Raw genomic sequence first — 20,302 nt, 5'->3', positions numbered from 1 at the left:
TTTGGATATGTGACTTATTTTTATTATCACTGTGGATGTTTTTATAAAACTAAATATAGAGAATTATTTTAGTCAAGAAGAAGCCATTTAACATCATTCAGCTGTGAAAACTGTACATGCCAAAGTAAAATAAAAACAAAAGCCAATGTCTGGTGGAAGGATCTCTGAATGGGAGAGCCAAACATGACCAAATTCAGATATTAGAAGGTAGCAGGTCCAGTGAAAAGGAATTTTAAAATTAGTTTGCTTGGTTTCCCTGCCTCCCTCCAATCAACAGGCCAAATATAACAATCCCCTAACTTCCACCCTGACTTGAAGATGAGGAGAAAAAAGCCTCATTGAGTGCACAAAGCTTGGGAGGAAAAAGCAGCATTAACTCATGAAGGACTCTCCTCTTTGGCTTGCTGAGCAATTGTGGCAGCTGACTGCGTCGAAATGGGAAGAACTCTGCATAATGTTTCCTACTATCCCCCAGCACTCTATGTGACAAAGAACAAATTAATTTCATTTTTCTGAGCCTTACTTTGTTCATCCTTAAAATGGGGTTAGTAATTACAGTACTTAACCTCACAGGATTGTTACAAGGTTCAATAGAGAATGTAGTAATTCAAATTATGGGATTCAGATTTGTACCATTGAGAGTTATAATTATATAAAATATGGTAACTCCTTCCAGTCTAGTAGAAACACAAAGTCCCACTTAGAATAATGCTACCACTTCAAAGTACCAGCTTTTATGCTTTATAATACAAATATAAATCTATCAATTAATTAATCATGAACCATTTATTAAATGCCTATCATATATTAGTATCTAGAGACACATAGACAAAGATAAAGATTCTCTGTCCTCAAAGAACTTAAATTATATATTTAAAGTGCTCTTATAGCCAAATAGAAACAATATGTGCCATAAACTATTGTTGTGAGCTAAAATGTATTAAAATAATAATGTAGTCCAAAAGATCAAAATGATTAAAAAAAAACAAAACTATGAAGAAAACAATCATGTATTGTTATGATCTTCATGGAAATAAAACAAATTTTCCATCTCATACCATATCAGATTGGGAAAGATGAGTGAAAAAAAACAAAATGGCAAATACTGAAGGAGTGCACAAAAACAGATACACTCTATTACTGGTAGAGTGATGAATTAGCCATCCTGGAAAGAAATATGGAACTATGATCCTAAAGTCACTAAATTGTACATACCATCTGATATGGTGATAACACTACTGGGTCTGTACTTTAAATTTGAGTGTCTCAAGAAATAAAGAAGAAAATAGCCATAATTTCTTAAGATCTTCAGGGATGCAACACCCCAACCCCAGTCCCACAAAGTCAGTTAACCACCTCATGCCCACATCAAATTGGCTGAGATGACAAAAGAGAAAATAGCAAATATGGTTGGGGATGTGTCCAAACAGGTATATTAATAGACTCTTGGTAGAGCTGGGAATTAGTCCTGCCATTCTGGAAAGCTATTTAGAGTTATACCCCAAAATATCACAAAGTTGAGCATAATCTTTGACCCAGTGATATAGTCACCAGGTTTATAACCTAAATTTTAGGACCTAAAGAGATAAAGAAAAATGAGAAGGATCTAGCTCTCTAAAATATTTATCATGTTGTTGTTATTTGTAGTGACAAAGGATTAGAACTAAGGGGCCATTCATCAGGTGAGTAATGGTAAACTAAATTGTGGCATTTGAATGAAATATGATTGTACTTGAAGGAGATGAGAGGGATGATTGCAAAGAGACCTGGAGAGATCAGCATGAACTGATACAAAATTGAAGTGAGCCAGGAAAACAATTTTTACAGTGACATTGTTGGAAAGATAATTTTTAAAGTCTTTAGAACTCTGATCAATGACCAATCATGATTCTACTGAGTTAATCATTCAATAAGCATTTATTAAAAGCCCTTATTTTATGCCAAAGCCATTGAGGGAGGGAGAGGAACTCATATTTTAATGAGAACTAAGGATGAAATGTGCTATTTACTTCCTGAGAGAGGTGATGGATCCAAGATTCATAATTAGACATACATTTTTGGAGATGGCCAAATGTGGAAATTTGTTTTAATTGATTGTGCATATTAGTTACAAGATCCTCCCTCTCTCCCTCTATTTTTTTTTTCCTTCCTCCCTCCTTCTCTTCCTTTCCCCTTCCCTACCTCTCACGCTCCCTCCTTCCTATTGGAAGTAGGTGTGAAAGAAAGGGAGACTAGAAATAGCATGCTCCTCCTTCCCTCGCCCCAAGTGAGATGAAAACACAAGAAAGGCCAGAGGGAATAACAGACAAGCAGGACAACTTTGAAAGTTGCATCTTCAGTTAATCATATTTGCCAAAAAAAAAAAAAAAAAAAAAAAAAAAAGCAAAACCAACATAATAAGAGACCTGCAGTTAAATATATAGTCTTCTTTCCCGCTCTGCTTTGTGTGTGGAAATGCTCATTTCATTTGGTGTTTAAGTTCAGAATAAAAATAAAAAAAAACCCTAAAACCAAACTAATTTATTCAGAATAATGGAGAATTAAGTGATTAGAAAAAAATGTGTTAACAGAAAAGTCAATGTCAAAATTAACCAAATTCTCTGATGATATGATATAAAAGGTTCCTTCAGGGAAGTAGAAAAGTGGTCTTAAAATCACGTTTTAGATTTTAACATAAGAGAACTGCGCATTTGAGGACAAAATCTCTTAAAAATCCAGGTGATTTCTTTTACGTGTGGTAAGAACCACGGATGTCTTGGCCATCTAGATTTTTAATATAATTTTGTGAAAGAATTTAAATGTAGGAGCCAGACAAGTTAACACTTGTGTTAATCCAAATGGTTAATATGTGTCTGACATACATAAAACCAAATTTTATTCCATGCAAATGGTTCCGAGCTGAAAAGCCTTTTTATGTTACTTTGTAGCAGCATGTGATTTTTGGCGCAGATAAAGACAATGAGCTAAGCCACATGTGTTTTGAATTAATAGAGTGAACCTACTCTTCCTGTCTTGTGTTAGTGATTTTGATCAAAATGAATTCACAACAGGTAACTAGCTTGTCACCTGGACCACTTGGTATCCCTTTAGGAAGGAAAAAAAAAAATCAACCTCAACTGTTTGACCTGCTTGTTCCATTAAAATTACAGTTCACTGGATTGAAATAATTTTATGTAATAGGTAAACTTTTTTTTTTAATGGAAACTTTAACTAGGCCCAGGTTAACCACTATTCCATTAGAGCTAAAGATGTCAAGAATTAAGTTCTACTAAAAATCCATTGGAGTATCTATTCTCTCCCATGTATTTTTATGTTTTTTATTTATCATTTTGTCTGGAATCCGAGAGAACTCGCCACTTTGCTATAATATATTAGCCAAGAGAAGATGAAAACTTGGGAAACTGTCAAGTTTTTTAAATCAAAAAGAGGTATCTGTTGAGCATATATGTGGTGCAAGACACTATGCCAAGTGATATGAAAAAGTGAAGTGCTGTGAAAAAAAAAAGGTATCTGAATCATAGAACTTGAAATCAAGATCTGAATGATTCTATAAAAATTCATTGTTTACATATGGTAACTGCGACTCAAAACAGTGAAGAACTGTTACTCAGAATTTGGAAGATTGGACAGAAAGAGTTCTGGTTCATCCTGGGCAGTGATTAATTATACAACAAATAGTTCATTATTAGCCATTGTCTCAGTAACTTTGCTAAATTTCAATTTTCTCAGTGTAAAATGAGTTAAGCTGTAAAGTGTAAACTCTGTTAGGTCAGAGACTACTGTCTCCTGAAGAGCCTCGTACTGTGCCTTGTACAAAGTAGGCAGTTATTTGTGAATTTCAGTTGAATCCACAAAGCACCTACTGTGTGCTGGCCGATGTTTTGGGGATTATAGGGAAAAAACCACTTCTGTTCTACTGGGTGGAAACAGCACACAAACACATAATTAAATTTTGAATTTACTTTTAAATAAATTTTTATTCTAAAAGCTTATAGTTGTCAAAGAATACTTGGGAAGCTCGAATAAGAGGCATGTAAAAGCATTTTTAAAAAAAGTATAAAGCACTGTTCAAATGTTAGGCGTCATTATTATACAGCAGGGAAATGCTCGGGGTCATTTAAGCAGTTTTATGTAAGTTTAGATTATGTCCCAGAAACAATATGTAATTTTGTGAAAAGTAGTACTTTTGAAAATCAAGCAGTGCCTTTGGATTGAGAGTGTCATCCTCAAAAAACTTTGAATTTCCCTTCTTTCTCAACTGGTCTTTGGCAGAGAAAGGACTGAGCTGATCAGTCTGGCATTTAACCTCCGGACTTAAGAACAAATCACATTGTGTTTCTCTTCCCCCCCCCCCACCCCCAAAGGTGCCTCTGGAGGGTCACTTCTCTGTCATCATTTAGTTCAAAGAACACATATGGTATTTTTGAATCAACACAGTAATTTAAAACATGTGAAGTCAAACCTTAGATTGCCAGGATTATTTGTAATAATGATAGCATGCCTTCCATGAAAAGCCCTCTCTAATGGCTCACTAGGTCACAGAGGTGACCCTGAGATTCTCAAAGGCCATACCAACAGGGTACAGGCTTTAAGAGAACTTGCCAACATGGAAAGGACTCAAGTCTGGATTTGGCAATGACATATTTGACTGTCATCTGAGGACAGACTTACCTAAGCCTAGAAACTGGTCTCCTAGTGATATATAAATATACATGTCAAGATCTATAGTGATAATATATTTTTGGCCACAATAACTCATGAGATTATTGACTAAGTTATGGAGCTATTATGATATGTTGTGTTAAATGGAGAGATGTTCGTACTTGTTTGCCTAATTCCCTCAAATTCTAATCCTATTTTCTTTAAAATCTCCCCTTACCATGCAATACTACAAAAATATTGTCTCATGCCTAAAATCTATTAAATTAGCACATCCTGACAACATTGTTCTTTTTTTCTTATTGTATAGTCATCTCTGATATGCATGAGCCATGTGAAGGATAGAAACCATATCTTGGGAAATTTATATATAGGGTTTCTTTTTTCAATTGAGAGGTGGTACTTTAACTAGATCTGTGATCATCATGTAGGGAACTCTTGATAAAGGAATTCACTCTCCTAATATGTGTGTCTATCTCTTTTGCATCCCATATTCTCAGAGAGGTTTCTGGGAAACTGAAAGGCTAAGGTGAATTGCCCGGGTTCACAAAGCAACCTGTGTTAGAAATGGGACACAAATCCAACACTTGTTGGTTCTGAACCCAAGTCTCTGTCCCTATGCTAACTCTCAGGCCTACCAAGAATTCAGTGAATATTGAGAACAAAAGACATAATGTGAATCATCCAAGTCTGAAAAGATTGGACCCTTCATCTTCTACATGGGAAAGAACAGTGGTTCTGGGGTAAGGTTCAAATCCTATCCTAGTGATGATTTCCTGTGTGACCATAAACAAACTAATCAGTTTTCCTGTAAAATTAGGGAGGAAGGATGGAGAGATAGGACTAGAAGGCCTATATTGTGTCTTTTAATTCTAAATCTCTGATCTTCATGCCCATATCTGAATAATCTTTCCAGGAGGTACCTTTGATGTTTCAATTTTGCATTGAATAACCTTATGATCTTGATATTACATGCACTCCAGAATGATTCTAACCTACCTATCCAGCTTTACTTTATACTTCTTCCATTCATTGTGGTATAATGGTTAGAATGCTGGACTAGGAAGCAGGAATTGATTCCTTTTAATCCCACTTCAAGCATTTAAGAATTGTAGGACTCTAAACTCAAATAGCTAGGCAGCTGTATGAGGCCATGAGGATGGACTCATAGACTCTTAAGCATCCTTTCCATTCTAAAGCTATGTCTTAGGATTCCACGTACTCTGATTTCCAGATAAACTTTTCTCTTTGTACAGTAAGTATCTCAATGCTAGTTAATATCATGATTATTATTATTAAGATTTACAAAAGACTTGTATATATATATATATATATATATATATATATGTATGTATTAACATCTCATTTGATCTTCACAATAATCCTAGGAAATAGGTACTATTATTATCCCGGGACTGAGAAGGGTTAGATAACTTGTAAGTGTCTGGAGCTGGATTTAGACACAGTTCTACTTGATTCCTACTCTTTTAGTCACCAGGACGTCCAGTAGCACCTTGTAGTTTGTTCTGTATTTATCCTTCCAGCTTCAGCTTTTGTTTCTGTGCCCATGTAGTCCCTCACTCTTGGAATGGAATTATCATCAACTCCCAGTTCCATCTGGTGATTTTCCTTTAATGTTCAACTATGTTGTCATTTCCTCTATGATACAGACAAGGAGTTTTTTTGCTTCGCTTTGTATAATGCTCTCATTCTCTTTTGTCCCAATGGTTTGTGGACTTGCTTTTTCTTCCACTAAGTTGTCAGTTTCTTGGAGCTGGACCTTGTCTCATAACTATCTTTGTATAATAATACTGAGCATAGTCAGTGTCTTGTACATTCATGTGCCTAGCAAATGTTGAGATGGAATCACTCGTGAACTGAACTTCATTATTGACTGTTGGCCAAGGCTTTAATACCTGTCTATAGGTAGATTTTACCTAAAGTAATTTACTGGTTCTACAAAAATATGAATATAGATGAAACTATATTACAGGAGGCTCATTAATTCCATAGAAACAATGTTAAAAATCTGATCAGCTAGGTGATGTTACCTGGATAGATTTCCCCAGTGTTGAGTCCCTTCCTCACTCCTTCTATTTCTCCCCCCTCTCCCCATCTGTCTGTTGTATGTCTTTCTCTCCCTCCTTTGCCCATCCCCATCTCTGTATCTGTCTCTCTCACTCTGCCACAGATATAAACATTTCTATACATGACATAAAGAAGGATTGTTTATGAAACTACACATTTCTCATATGTGTGTGTGTATGTATACAAATTCAAAGTAATAGAATAAATCCATCATATTTCAAAGCTGTCTTGCTTGTCTGTAAGAATGATCTTAGACTTCTAAACCTTTTTTATATCAAGGGCCTCTCTGGCATTATGATAAAACCTCTAGACTCCTCTCTCCTCAGAATAATATTTTAAAATGCAAAAATAAACACATTGAAGAGGTTACCGATTATATTCAAATGCAATTATCTAAATATGTACAGAAAAAGTTCCCAGGTCCGGGTTAAGAATCATTGACCTATATGTAATGCACACACAAAATTAGAACTTCAGGATTGAAAGGGAACCCTGAAGATATTATATAATTCAACCCATCTCTAACATTCATTGATTTCAATTACAAGTGGTAATTTAGCATTTAGTTTAAGATCTTCAAAGGGAATTCATACACACATGTAAACATACAAACATATTTATCTTTTTTATATTTTATTATCTTTTTATTTTATTAAACATTTTATATTTTATTTTATATTTTATTACACATATATTCATAATTCAAAGATATTCATATCACAGATTTAAAATTTCAGAATTATAAGGAACCTTGAAAAATATATAGCATATAGTCCAATCCATTTCTCTAACAACCTCAATGGTCATCCTTGACAAGTGATGAGTTATCATACCTAAAGTATACACATACATGTTTCATTCTCATGTATATTGCATATAATTTAGATGTGTGTGTATATATATATATAAAATACATATATTTGTGTGTGTGTCCACATGCATATATTTACACACACACACACACACACACACACACACGGAACCCATAATCTGTTGGCTGCAAAATATTTGAAAAAATCCAATTCCCTGGCCTGCCTTGTGGAAAAAGTGATCAGGCTCACCTTACCCCAGGTGGATGATGTAGTGCTGGATAATCTGTGTGAAAACTTAGCTTTCCAGTTGTGTAAGCCACATTATTCGCATCGATTTTGTCTTGTACTTGCCAAGTATGTCTGTAAAATAAGAGAAACACATGTTTGCACAGGCTGCTGCCAAGTCAGACAGACAAAACGTGAAAGTATGAACTCGCTACCCAGAGGCTGCTGGGTCTTTTCAGAACAGAACATGGGGTGGTGGATGATGCTGATGACTGGAACAGGAATCGCTGTGGTCCTGTCCCAATCACTCACTGGCAAAGGGGCTTCTCCTATTCCCATCGCCTATAAAGGGGCATTGCACAAATGCTTTTTATCCAACAAACTTTCTTCAGGGCTGATAATGTGGGCTAGCTGGGATGCATCCATAGCCATAGTGTTCTAGAGGAAAGGTCCCTTTTCTTGCTGGTATTTAGCCCTTCGTTTGACTGATGTGAGGTGTATTTCTTTGTGACATTTTAATGTTCACGAGCATTCTTATCCCATAATTCACTCCAGCTGTTCTATGAACATTTTGATGTTGTTTCTTGATTTTATGCACATATATATGAATATGCACATGGAAACTGACTTTTGGTTTTGGAGTTGCCCAACTCCATGCCTGAAGTCTGGATAAACTGGTCTCTAATCCCCATCAATATGCACTGATTCTTTATGCAGAGCAATAGGGACACAAAGACAAGGGAGCCAAACACCAGTGGAATCCCTTTTCTATATGACAGCTTTTCTCAGAGTTCGACAATCACCATGTTCTTGCTTGGATTACTCTAGACTACAGGCTAAACCTTTCCATTCCTTTTAACTGCTCTTTATAAAACATGATCTCCATGTTCTTCACTTTCCAAATGAGTCTGCTTTCTTTCCAGCTGATTGACATCCTCCCTAAAATATGGCATCTCAAGCTAAGTCTAGAGGGTGCCTGACCATGGCAGAATACAGGGCACTCTATAGAATCATGGTCACTATAGCTTTCATTTATTTTCTTGGGCTACCAAATACAGTATGTTACATAGATGATGCACACTAAACTTGCAGTACACTAATACCCCCAGATCCTCATTGAATAAATTATTATTCAACCATGTATATTTTGCCTTATATATATGTGTTGCTTTTTCTTTTTGTTTTTAACTTAAGTGCAAATTTCTACATTTCCACCATTAAATTCTCTCTTAGTAACTTAGGTCCATCCATAGGTCTGGAATTCCCTTTCCCTTCTATTTTACCTTTCCAAAATTGTAGTCATTTTACAAAAATCTAATCCCACCCTGTTGTTGTTTAAGCATTTTCAGTTGTGTCTGACTCTTTGCGACTCCATTTAGGTTTATTTTGGTGGCAAAGATGTTGTAGTAGTTTGCCATTTCCTTCTTCAACTCATTTAACAGATGAGGAAACTGAGGTAGTGTATAGTAACTTGCTGAGGGTCCTCCTGACTCCAGACCCTGCACTTTATCCACTGCATCACCGAGCTTCTTTGAGTGTTTCAACTTGCAATGTTTTCTGTTACAACTGAATTCGAGTATCAATTTCTGACTGAACTATTATTTCACTCATTTTGATAAGTATTATTATTATTTATTAAAATATACCAGGCAGTAAATAGATATTTATGAAGCACATGTGCTAGTCACTGTACTTGGCACTGAAGGTCCAAGCAGAAAAAATGAAACAAGCTCTACTTTGAAGGATCTTATATTAAGTATATGACTCTATATATTCTACTTTCCCATTAAATTGTAAATTCCTTGAATCTAGGGGCTATTCCATAAACCACATAAACATGTTATTATGTAACATCATATATTATTTAAATTTTGTTGTTTGTATCACTTGCCATATCATGTTAAATTGCCTATTACATTATGTTGTATTATTATATTACATGTTATAAAATATATTATAGTCAATAAATCTTGCTTGTTTCCTTGAATTCTCTGGGAGTAGGGGAAGAATCTATTATCTATGTTAAGGAATTTTAGAAGTACTTATGAGGAGAATAAATTTTAACACTGTCTTTTCTTTAAAATATAGCAAAATCATAATCTTTTCCATCATCTGAGAATATCTTCCTTACTGAATAAGAGTACATTTCTTTCCAATCCTGAGGGCTAAGAATGAATTTCTTTATTTCTCTGTTTTTCTCATCTAAATTTAAGATGGAAGAGCTAGCAAAACTTTCTGAGCTGTATCAGGCAGTGTAAAGTCATGAATTGAAAACTGAGTGAAAGAAGCAGAGGTATTTATAACTTATTGCAACACATTTCAAGTCTGACAATCCATTATATTGTAGCAACTAGAGCCAAAAATATGTTCTTTATGGTGTTCATGTCATTGGATGCACTCCATACATAGCTAATACAGAATTTAGATCTATAATGTTGTCAATATACATAATCTATGCATCATCAAATTTTAAAAGGACCAAATGAAAGGGGAAAAATAAATTTACTCTGCCAAGGTGTGGAATATATTGTCTCCTCTACATGAAGATAACATTCCTGGTTTTTTGTGGGACATGTGTTTTGAATTGATTTTTACCCCCTGCCCTCAAGTAGTGATGGTTCTGCCTTGATCATCTTCTGCTCACTTTTTTTTAACCTGGTTTTCTTTCTGATCAAGGGGAATCATTTCCAAGGCAGCTGGCTAGACTGGGTGCCATCTGTTTCAAAAAAAAAAAAAAAAAAAAAAAAAAAAAAAGCCCAGAACTTTTCTCTTTTTGAAGTTAACTAGATCTCATGGGGATCATATCTGTGCTGTGACCCAAGTTTTGTCAGTGTTCCTTGTAGTTAACTGGCAGGTGATGAATAAATATTTCTCATGCTCTTTATTAACTTAGGCATGATATTGGATGAGCCAGACTGGATACAGAACTGAATATGGGATGAATAAGTTCTGTTCACAACATATTCTGGTAATGGTTACAGAGCTGGTCTGAAAAGGATCCTGTGAGGTCCTCTTTCTCTGAGATAGAATTGAATCATTCCAGGGAGATGGCAATTTGTTTTTTGACATCCATCATTTTCCCCCCCACATATTAAATCTTCAAGAAGACAGCAGGAATAAATGCAATGAATCTGTGTACTATTCAATCTTGAATTTTATAGAACGCAAACTCCCATATTGCCAAATCCCTCTATCCCTTAGGACTCACACATGCATATTGTATATCTGCATAAACAGGTATACATACATACATTACATGTATAGTTCTATGGCTAGGTGCACACGTCTACAGCTAGGTGCATATGTCTACATAGCTATATATGTTTCTATGTGTCTATTTCTCTCTATGTATATATACATACACACATATGTGTGTATATATATGTCTCTGCTTAATTATATCCTTTGGGGAGTAGAGGGAAAAAGGGGAAAAAGAATAAAATAAAAAGTACATAGCTGAGAACAAAAGAAAACTTACAAGGAAGCAAAAAAGACAAAGTGTAATATTTATTACATAGGTTTTTTTTTAAATGGAAATTTTTTGCTTTTGCTTTTGAATCTTTTATTTTCTGCTGTGGACATGGCAATTTCCCTCCTATTTTTAATATGCTTTAAATTAATTTTAAAAAGAAATTAAAAAACTGATTCTTTAATTGAACTACCTTGAACTGACTCTATGGAAAGCATTCCATTCCCTTAGTTTATACGAGAAAAATAATATCTGGAAAGTTTTTAACATGTCTCACAACTAATACATAAGAAATCAAGTCTGGATCTAAGTCTTCTGACTCAAAATATAGAATGCTTTCCACAGTTAATTGCTCCTCGTGCAGGGATGTCTTAGAAATGGTTCAAACTTATTCACAAAAATTGATGGTTAACATCCAAAATAGGCAAGCTACCAAAAAGAGCCTGATTTATGTCTCTGCTAATTGTTTAAATTTAAGAAAGTGATGGGGAAAATAGTAGTAATGAAGATCAAACTTACAGGTATGTGGGGCATACTTTTTTTTGGAGAGCTTGTTGTTAAATATTTACTGACACACACCTACTCTCAACTGGAGAAAGACATGGCAAACTACTCCAATATTGTTGTCAAGTAAACCAACATGGATTCACAGAGAATTGAACACAACTAACAATCATAAAAATCTGTTTTCAAGCCACTAAATATTTGTCAAGTTGACTTGATGTTGATGATAATTTATAGAGTTATTTTGGCAGTTGTAATTTTAAAAACAATCAGTTCCCCTTTTTATTAAATGAGTATTTATGAAAGTAGTTTTATGTAGATGAAAATGATTTTTTGGGGGGTATATGTGGCTATCTTAAGATCTAAAATGAATTATGAACAAAGCAAAGGATAGCTTTCCATTTTTGGATATTTCTTCCTTAAATTAAAAAAAAATATGGCATTTTTGATATGGAAAACAAGCTAAAAATAAACATCTGATTTTAAGCAAGTTGCTTAATTTGTGAGTCTCCCAGAGATCTCTCTAATATGAGGGATTGCAAAAAAGGTGCTGCTATGATCTTCATTGGTGGAGTGAACCACACTAAAACCACAGATATTGACCAAACTTATAAAAATTAAAGAATCATTTCAATCCTAAAAATTCAGTTCATTTAGTATGATGCCTTTGGAGAATTTAGAGAACCTGGATTCAAAATTCTTCTGAATATTACTATTGCTGTGATCGGCCCCAACTTATTTAAGTGCCCTTGTATTAAGGTTCTGTAAAAATGAGGTAGGTGAACTAGATTTTTGCTGAGATCCCTTTGATTTCTACTTCTACCACCCTCTGACCTTTGATTCTACAAATTTAGTAAAGTATTTTTAAAATCCATACTAGGCAAAACTGAAATAGTTTAGCCCTTGAGTTCAAGATCTTTTCATTCAAAGAACAAATGTTCTTGTTAAATGTCCAACTAGCTAAATATCAAAATAATTGATAAGGTCAAGCATTACAGAATGAACTCATTGGTGAGCATTCAATATGAATTCATTGATTTATTTACCAAATGATAATTAAGACACCTACTATAGACATTTCATCTTGCTAGGTATTTGGGTGATAAAAAGGTAAATGAGATTTAGTTTTCACACTCAGAATTTATAATCTAGTGGGAGATCAGTGTGTGTTTTCATATAGAAATAAATGCATAAAAGACATGAGAGGAGTAAAACAAGTGGTATCAAATCAATTGAAGAAGAAATTATTTTTAATGGGGAGGAGGGACATGATACATCATGTCCCTCAACATACTGAGTAATTTTTATAGTCCTATATAAAGGACTATGAGAAGAACAAAGATTGGCTACTGAACTTTTTTAATTTTTATTTTTTTAAAGATTAAAAACAGAGAAGCCTAAATAGAAGACTTTTAATTTTGCCTACTAGGCATTTTAAAAATACTTCACTAAATTTGTAGGAATAATTTTTATTCCTATAACAAATCCATACTTGCTGCATTTGTATTTTATACTTCCTTGAGTTTTGGATTTTCTAGACAGGCCATTTAGCTTGTTTCCTTAAATTTCAGAGTTGGTCATTTGGCAAAAGATGAATCTGATGATGAATTCTTTATCAGGGAATAAAGGGAAAATCATGTCAGAAACAAGGACCATGCCATCTGATTGTAGTGGAGTTGGCAAGGATGCCAGTTAACCGAATTTAAGAAGGAAAGGCAATGAAGTCCTGAGAACTGTAGTGAAAAAAGACTGTGTTTTTCTCAGTCTCTCATGAATTTCCACAGATGATTTCTAGAAGAGCATGAGACTCACAAATTATTTTTCCTTTCACTTACGAGGTGACCTCATACTCGAATGGTTTTGTTGGCATCCATATTCATTACAAAGAAACCTAATGCAGCAAAGGGGACCCCAAGGGATGAACTATTGGCTGATAACCTGAACTGGGGCTCACAACAGCCTGAAAGAACTTAGCTTGACTTGACTTGACTGAGGGAGGAAAAACTGCAATTCTTTGGGGTATACGTTTTTCAAGATATTACCTTCCCCAATTTACTATAATAACAAATTTATCTAAAATAGGTTTTTAAGATACCCCAAAATAGATATGAAAAGTGCTTTTCCAACAAGCTTCAAAATTTAAAGAGATCTTTTCTGTTTTCCTTGCAAATCTGATTTGTAGGAGAGAGATCATTTTTTTTCAAGGACAGTCTGCGTAGTTTTGTTAGGAGCTACGGTAAAATGAATAAACTTATCTTTCTTTCTCTAAGCAGGTAGATGGTGTAATGGATAGAATAGTAGATATGGAGCTCAGAAGATATGAGTTCAAAAACTATCGCTACATAGCCTTACACAATTCATGTAGTCTCCCATCTTCTCAATGTCTTTATCTGTGAAATGGAGATAATAACCTTCACGGAGTTGTTAGTAGCATCAATGCAGACAATGTAGGTTTTGCAAACCATAAGGTGATATATGATTGTTAGCTTTTACAATATAATCCCTGTAATTTAGTCTGTTTTCTGGATTTTTAAGTTGGTGGTTCTTTTAAAATCAATAGTATTGTCTACTTAACCAAAAGGGTGTGTTACATGCTGCCCATCAGTAACCATTCTTTGATTTATTTGGCTAAAACCTGCACATCAGCGGTGATACTCAGTCACTCCTGTGCTTCCAGTGAGTCAGATGCCAAGAAATAATCATATTTTCTCACATACAATCCGGATCCATAACATGAGCAAATGTGTGAAATGCCACTGGGCTGGCTTAGAGACAGTTCTCACAAATGCTTGCAGGAATATAGCGAGTGTTGGAAAGGCTATATAGATCTATCCACCTTTCCCTACCTCCTGTCCACAGAGGCTATTTCCTATACCATTAATATGGTCTGGCATGTTTTCTTTGACAAAGATCCCACCAGGAATATGTTAAGGGCACATTTTGTTTTTACTTTATCAGTGAACGAGGCTTACAGAAAAGTCATCCATGTTGATGACAGAGCTAGGGCAGTAGCACTTTATTATTTTATTATTGTCAAATAGCTTCTGTGTTCTGAGAGTGTTCGACTAAGATAATAACGAACTCCTATAACTTATGTGTTAACTGAGAACTCTATGGGTCATAGGCATAGGGAGCATTACATGGTAAGGTGAGACCAATTTCTTCCCAGCAAAGAACTAGTGATAGGACCATGCTCAAACTCAGTTTCTCTTTCTTTTATTTCCATTTATGTTTTTTTTTTTCTATTTGATGGATTACATTTACTTTTGTGTTCCTTATAATGACTTCCTTGGCTGATAGGGTGCCAGACTTTGAATACAGATAATCTGGATTTGGATCCTGTGTCAGAAATTCACTAGTTATGTAATCTTGCAGAGTTCCTTCATGTACACAATGGGGATACTAATATCATTTATCTCTAGATATTGACAAGATCAAAGCAAATAATATAAAGTGCTTTGCCAACCTTAAAGCACTAAACAATGGAGAGGAAAGGAAATAAGTAGTTACCCTATGCAGTGAACTATGATAATTTTTTAAAACAAATATTATCTCATTTGATCCTCACAATAATCCCGTTGACATTGTTTACTGATCCTCTCCAATTTATTTTTATTTCTTTTTTTTTTTTAATTTTTCAAGTCAATTGGTGTCAAGTGACTTGCCCAGGGTCCTTCAATTAGTGTTAAGTATCTGAGATCACATTTGAACCTGGATCTTCCTGACTTCAGGGCCAGTGCTAGTGCTCTATCTACTGTACCATCTAGCTGCCCCTCTCCAGTTTATAAGTGAGAGTTAAGGCAGTGCATGAATAGAGAGGTAGGTGTTGTTTTATCTCTACTTGATGGTTAAGGAAACTGAGGCAAACGTCAAATGATTTGTCCAAGGTATCCATTAAGTCTGAGTAGTTGTCCTTTCTCAGTTCATAAAATAGTGATTCTCAGGTAACCAACAAATATGAATTGAGTGCCTACCATATATGGGGCTCTCTACTAGAGCTCTAAAGAATACATAAAGATTCAATTATTCCTTTATTATAACTTGTGATTTTTTTGTTGTTGAGGCAATGGGAGTTAGGTGACTAGGATCACAATATTAGTGTCAAGTGAATAAGGCTGGATTTGAACTTTGGTCCTACTGGCTCCAGGTTTGATGCTCTATCCATTATACTACCTAGATGCCCCCTGATCTTTCTTAGTATTTTTCCCTTAGATTTTCATTTACATCCATAGAACTGATGCTTTGCACAGAGCTTTATATGCCACAGACACAATAAATGTGGTAATAAATTCTGTCCCTATATCCCTATGCATAGATGTCATACATGTAGGCTCTTGCTAGTTTTTTCCTTTTCATTTCTCTAAACACTTATTTAGCTCTTACTCTGTCCAAGGTGGACATCCGAGAGACAAAAAGTACCCTCCATCTAAGAGTTTGCTTCATATATGGAAGATGTCTTCTGTGAATAGATGAATAAATACTAAGTTATACAAAGTAATTTCCAAGGAGAACTAGCATTATTAGCTGGAGTTGGGAATGTATCAGGAAAGATCTTGAGAAGAGATGGCATCTGAGCTATGTTTTCATCTGGCTAGTGATGCTAAAGGGGATGGGAAAATACTTTAGGAACAGCATGTAAACATGCATGGAAAGAGATGGAACTTTATGTATTATGAATAGCTAGCAGGCCAGTTGGACTGGACTGCACTCTTGAAACAACTCCGAAAAGGTAAACGGGAGCCATATTGATTTGTATCATATTGGACTGGATCCAAATTTAATGAGTAAGGCAGTACAAATTCCACCTTCATCCTTCCGTATCTCTAGCAGTGCAAATCAATATTTCATATGAACACATTTTTATTATCTACACAAAGTGCTTGCTAATACAGTTGCTTACTGATTTGTCAAGATATTTGTTCAACTACCTAGTAAACATTTTAGGAGGGAAATAAATCTTAACTTCTCCACCTTCATCTGAAAGAAAACAACTTGCTAGCCAAAGTTGAAACTATTCCCTCCCTCTTTTTGTTTTACAGCTTTTCAGGTGAAGGAGAAATTTCTCTAAGATGCCTGTAGAGATTTTTAAGCAAAGATCCTGAGATTAAAAAAGGGGTAAAGAAATAGTATATCTGCTGTCTCTGGCAGAAAGGTACTGACTGCTTAGTGTGGGAGCCTCATGCTCAGTTAATATATCTATGAGATGGGTTGATAAAGTAAGAAACTTTGTACTGGGCAAAGGACATTGAGAATGCATACACTCTGCCTGTCTGCTGCCAGCTTGGTCTTAATGTTGTTTCTAGTTCTGAGAGATGAAGAACTCCACCTGAAGAAATTAGAGCGTAAAGGTGGTGTCGTACTCTGACAATCAATTAGTTAATCAGACATTGTATAGATTGTAAGGATAGAACTCAAGTCTGGAGAATCTCTGCCTTATGTTTCATTTGGGAAAATGGGGTTCTATGTTGATAATTTAAAAAATCTGTTCTTATAATAAATTGTGGTGTGTGTGTGTGTGTGTGTGTGTGTGTGTGTGTATGTGTGTGTGTGTGTGTGTGTTAGGGCACAAGATGTTGAGGTAATTAGAAAAATTCATATATATATATATATATATATATATATATATATATATATATATATATAAATTCTTATATAAATGGAGCTTGAAATGAGCTTTGATGGAGTTTAGAAGGCAGAGGTGAGGAGGAAACCAGCTAATAGTAAAAAAGGGAGGGCTTACATAATTACTTTAATTCAGAGGCTGTATTTGATAGGCAAATCAGCCACTCTGTCTGTTGCTGTTTAGGGGTCCCCTGTCTTCTAGAAAAGTTATCTGCTCTTATGAGATTAGTGATAGATGACAATGATGGCCAGAAGCATCTTGGCAAATGTCCTCATTTTTTTTTTTTTCAGTGAGTGTTAAGATTTTCCAGAGTGCTGGGACAGAGGGAATCTAGGAAGTCTGAGCAGGGATGAAAAGACTCGGAAAATCTGCTATAGTGAAAGGGACAGTGAATTGATTAGAGGGATAAAAATAGCTTGCTTTGTTACAGTGAGGGCTCAGTTGAGATTATGTAGCATTAATTTGTAGTGGATCCAGTGGATGTGACTTCAGATTTTTTTTTTCTGAAGCAGTTGGGGTTATGTGATTTCCCCAAGGTCACACAACTAGGAAGTGTTAAGTGTCTGACGCCAGATTTGAACTCAGATACTCTTGACTTCTGGGCTGGTGCTCTATCCACTGAGCCACCTAACTGCCCCTGACTTCAGATTCTTGACTTCAGGCCCAGCCCTATACCTTCTCCACCACTACAATGAAACTGAGAAATAGCCATTTTCTTTTACAATAGGATAATCTATTATCTACCATGCTATGTCCTCAAGAAGGAAGCATCTAAAAAGAGACATTTGTCACCTTGCTTTATGACATGTTATGATATACAGCATGTTTGGTAGAAGAAAACATTTTGTCCATTTCTTTGAGATCTATGGGTATATACAAGTTAAAGAAACTTTCCCTTTATATGATAGCATATTTTATTTCTCAGAAAATGAGTAGCTTTGTTATGAAATAACCAATATATGTTTTTTGTAACAATTGTTGATGGGATTTGAATTCCATACACTTTTTGGCTGACTCCAGTGTTTTTATTTATAAGATTATTGCTCAGTTTCTGATTTGTTTCTTGCCCCACTGAATTTTTGCAAAACTTTCTGTATATTTCTAATCTGAGATTTATGTATTATATTGTTTCTTCCATGGTACTGCTAAGGCATCCTAGCTTCTCTCATTACAGTAGGTTTGTCATTGGTCTAGAATATTTGATGTAAAAATTTTAAACATTAAAAAGTATCCCTTTCTCTCTAAATACACGATGTCAGACAAATACTTTCAAATGATGAAACTACTGCCTCTGTTTTCTTATCTGCAAAATGACAGGGTAAAACTAGATAGTCTGTGAAGTCTTTTCCAGAATTTATTATAATCTTGGGTAAATACAAACTATCATTCACAACTCTAAAATATTTCAAATCTCTAATAGCCAGAGATAGGTTCATTAAAACAATCTTGAGGTATGAATTCATCCTTATCATCCCATCTTTACTGGATGGGAAAAGTCATATTTGATTGGCTGAAGGCAGATAAACTATTCCATTGCTGGTAGAGCAAAATCTCTGTTTAACAATTAGGGAATGGTTGAACAAATGTGACTGAACATTACTGGACCATAAGAAATGACAAATATGAAAAATTTAGAGAAATATGGGAATATCTAGATGAAGTGTTATAGAGTAAAGAAAACAGAACCAAAAGAATAGCATATGCAGTGACTAAAACAGTATCAATTAAAAGTTATAGTGGAGAGGAAACAAACTCTGATAATTTATTTACATGGTCATCTTTATTGCTACCCTGCCAAAGTTCAAGGACAAATCTAACTTTTCTGTTAATAAAAAAAATCAAATCATTTTTCTTCAATAATGTAAATTGAAAAGTGGTTTGGGTATTAGGAAGTATCTGTAATAGCAAAACAAAATGCATCAAAGCTTTTTACAAATAAAATATAATATCCATGAAAAACAATTTTTTGTGAGGAAGAGATCTTGGAAAAGATCAAGACATAGGAATTTAAGAGCTGGACCTTGGGAATCACAAGTCCGGATCTCTTATTTTTACAGATGAGAAAAATGAGACCCACAGGTGAAGAGATGGTTTCTAAACAGCCTGGCAACAAAGGTTTGGGCCAAGCCGCAGGGCTGGAACTCGGGAGTCCTTTTAATTCTTGGTCTGGTGATTTTTTTTCCACTAGATGACTGATTATAGAGTAGGAAATTTTCCTATTAACTGCCAGAGGATGTGGTTCCTCTGGAATTTATTCTGGGACGCATCATTCAAAATTTTGGAATATTCATTGAAGATGGTTGGGTATAAAGAAGTATCATGTCCTAGGAACATTCCACTTCTGATTAAGTCATGTCTCCTTTTCAGACTTTCTGAAATCTCAGGTCTTGTTTTCATCTAATTCTACAAAAAGACAGCAAATGATTTCTTCTCCTCCTCCTCACTTCATCCCCTCTTCCCTCCACCCTCAATTTCCCATATCAGTTCTAAATTACTCCAGGGATCTCTTGCTATTATTTTCATCATCATCAACCACACCATCATCATTATTAGGCTATTTATTCAACCCAGTTACTGAATTGCTTTTCATCAGTTAATATTCCCTGGAGTTACAGGATCATAATTTTATAGCTAGAAGGAAGCTCTGAGGTCACCTCAGCTAAAATTCTGTTTTCACAAATGAGGAAATTGAGGAAAAGAGAAAAGAAATGACTAATGCAGACTTAATCAGGTAGTATATACTAGAGGTGTGTGATCTTAATTTAGAATGTGTGGTATTCTTTCCACTGAATTATACCACTTTCAAAGGAAAAAAAAACTTGCAAGTCCCAAGTCCCTTTCCCTCACCATGGTGCTCTATATCTTAATTTCTCTGGGTCTCAGTTTCCTTATTTGTAAAATCAGGGGTTGTATTAGCTTCTA

At 35.0% G+C, this 20,302-nt stretch overlaps 1 protein-coding gene across 3 annotated transcripts in view; it reads right to left on the bottom strand.

The window, feature by feature from the left end:
• The window catches only part of BBOX1 (gamma-butyrobetaine hydroxylase 1), a 102,460-nt gene that overhangs the window by 8,025 nt on the left and 74,133 nt on the right, over positions 1–20,302 (bottom strand). For all 3 annotated transcript variants that reach the window (XM_031943457.1, XM_031943456.1, XM_023506306.2), the window contains one exon: positions 7,814–7,919. In XM_031943457.1, coding sequence (XP_031799317.1) covers positions 7,814–7,919 — 106 coding nt within the window. The remainder of the gene's footprint in view (positions 1–7,813; positions 7,920–20,302) is intronic.

Source organism: Sarcophilus harrisii, chromosome 6 (genome assembly GCF_902635505.1).
Source record: "Sarcophilus harrisii chromosome 6, mSarHar1.11, whole genome shotgun sequence".
In the NCBI taxonomy this organism is placed as follows: domain Eukaryota; kingdom Metazoa; phylum Chordata; class Mammalia; order Dasyuromorphia; family Dasyuridae; genus Sarcophilus; species Sarcophilus harrisii.
The sequence above is the reverse complement of the archived record's forward strand: the minus strand, read 5'-3'. Positions and strand labels throughout refer to the sequence as shown.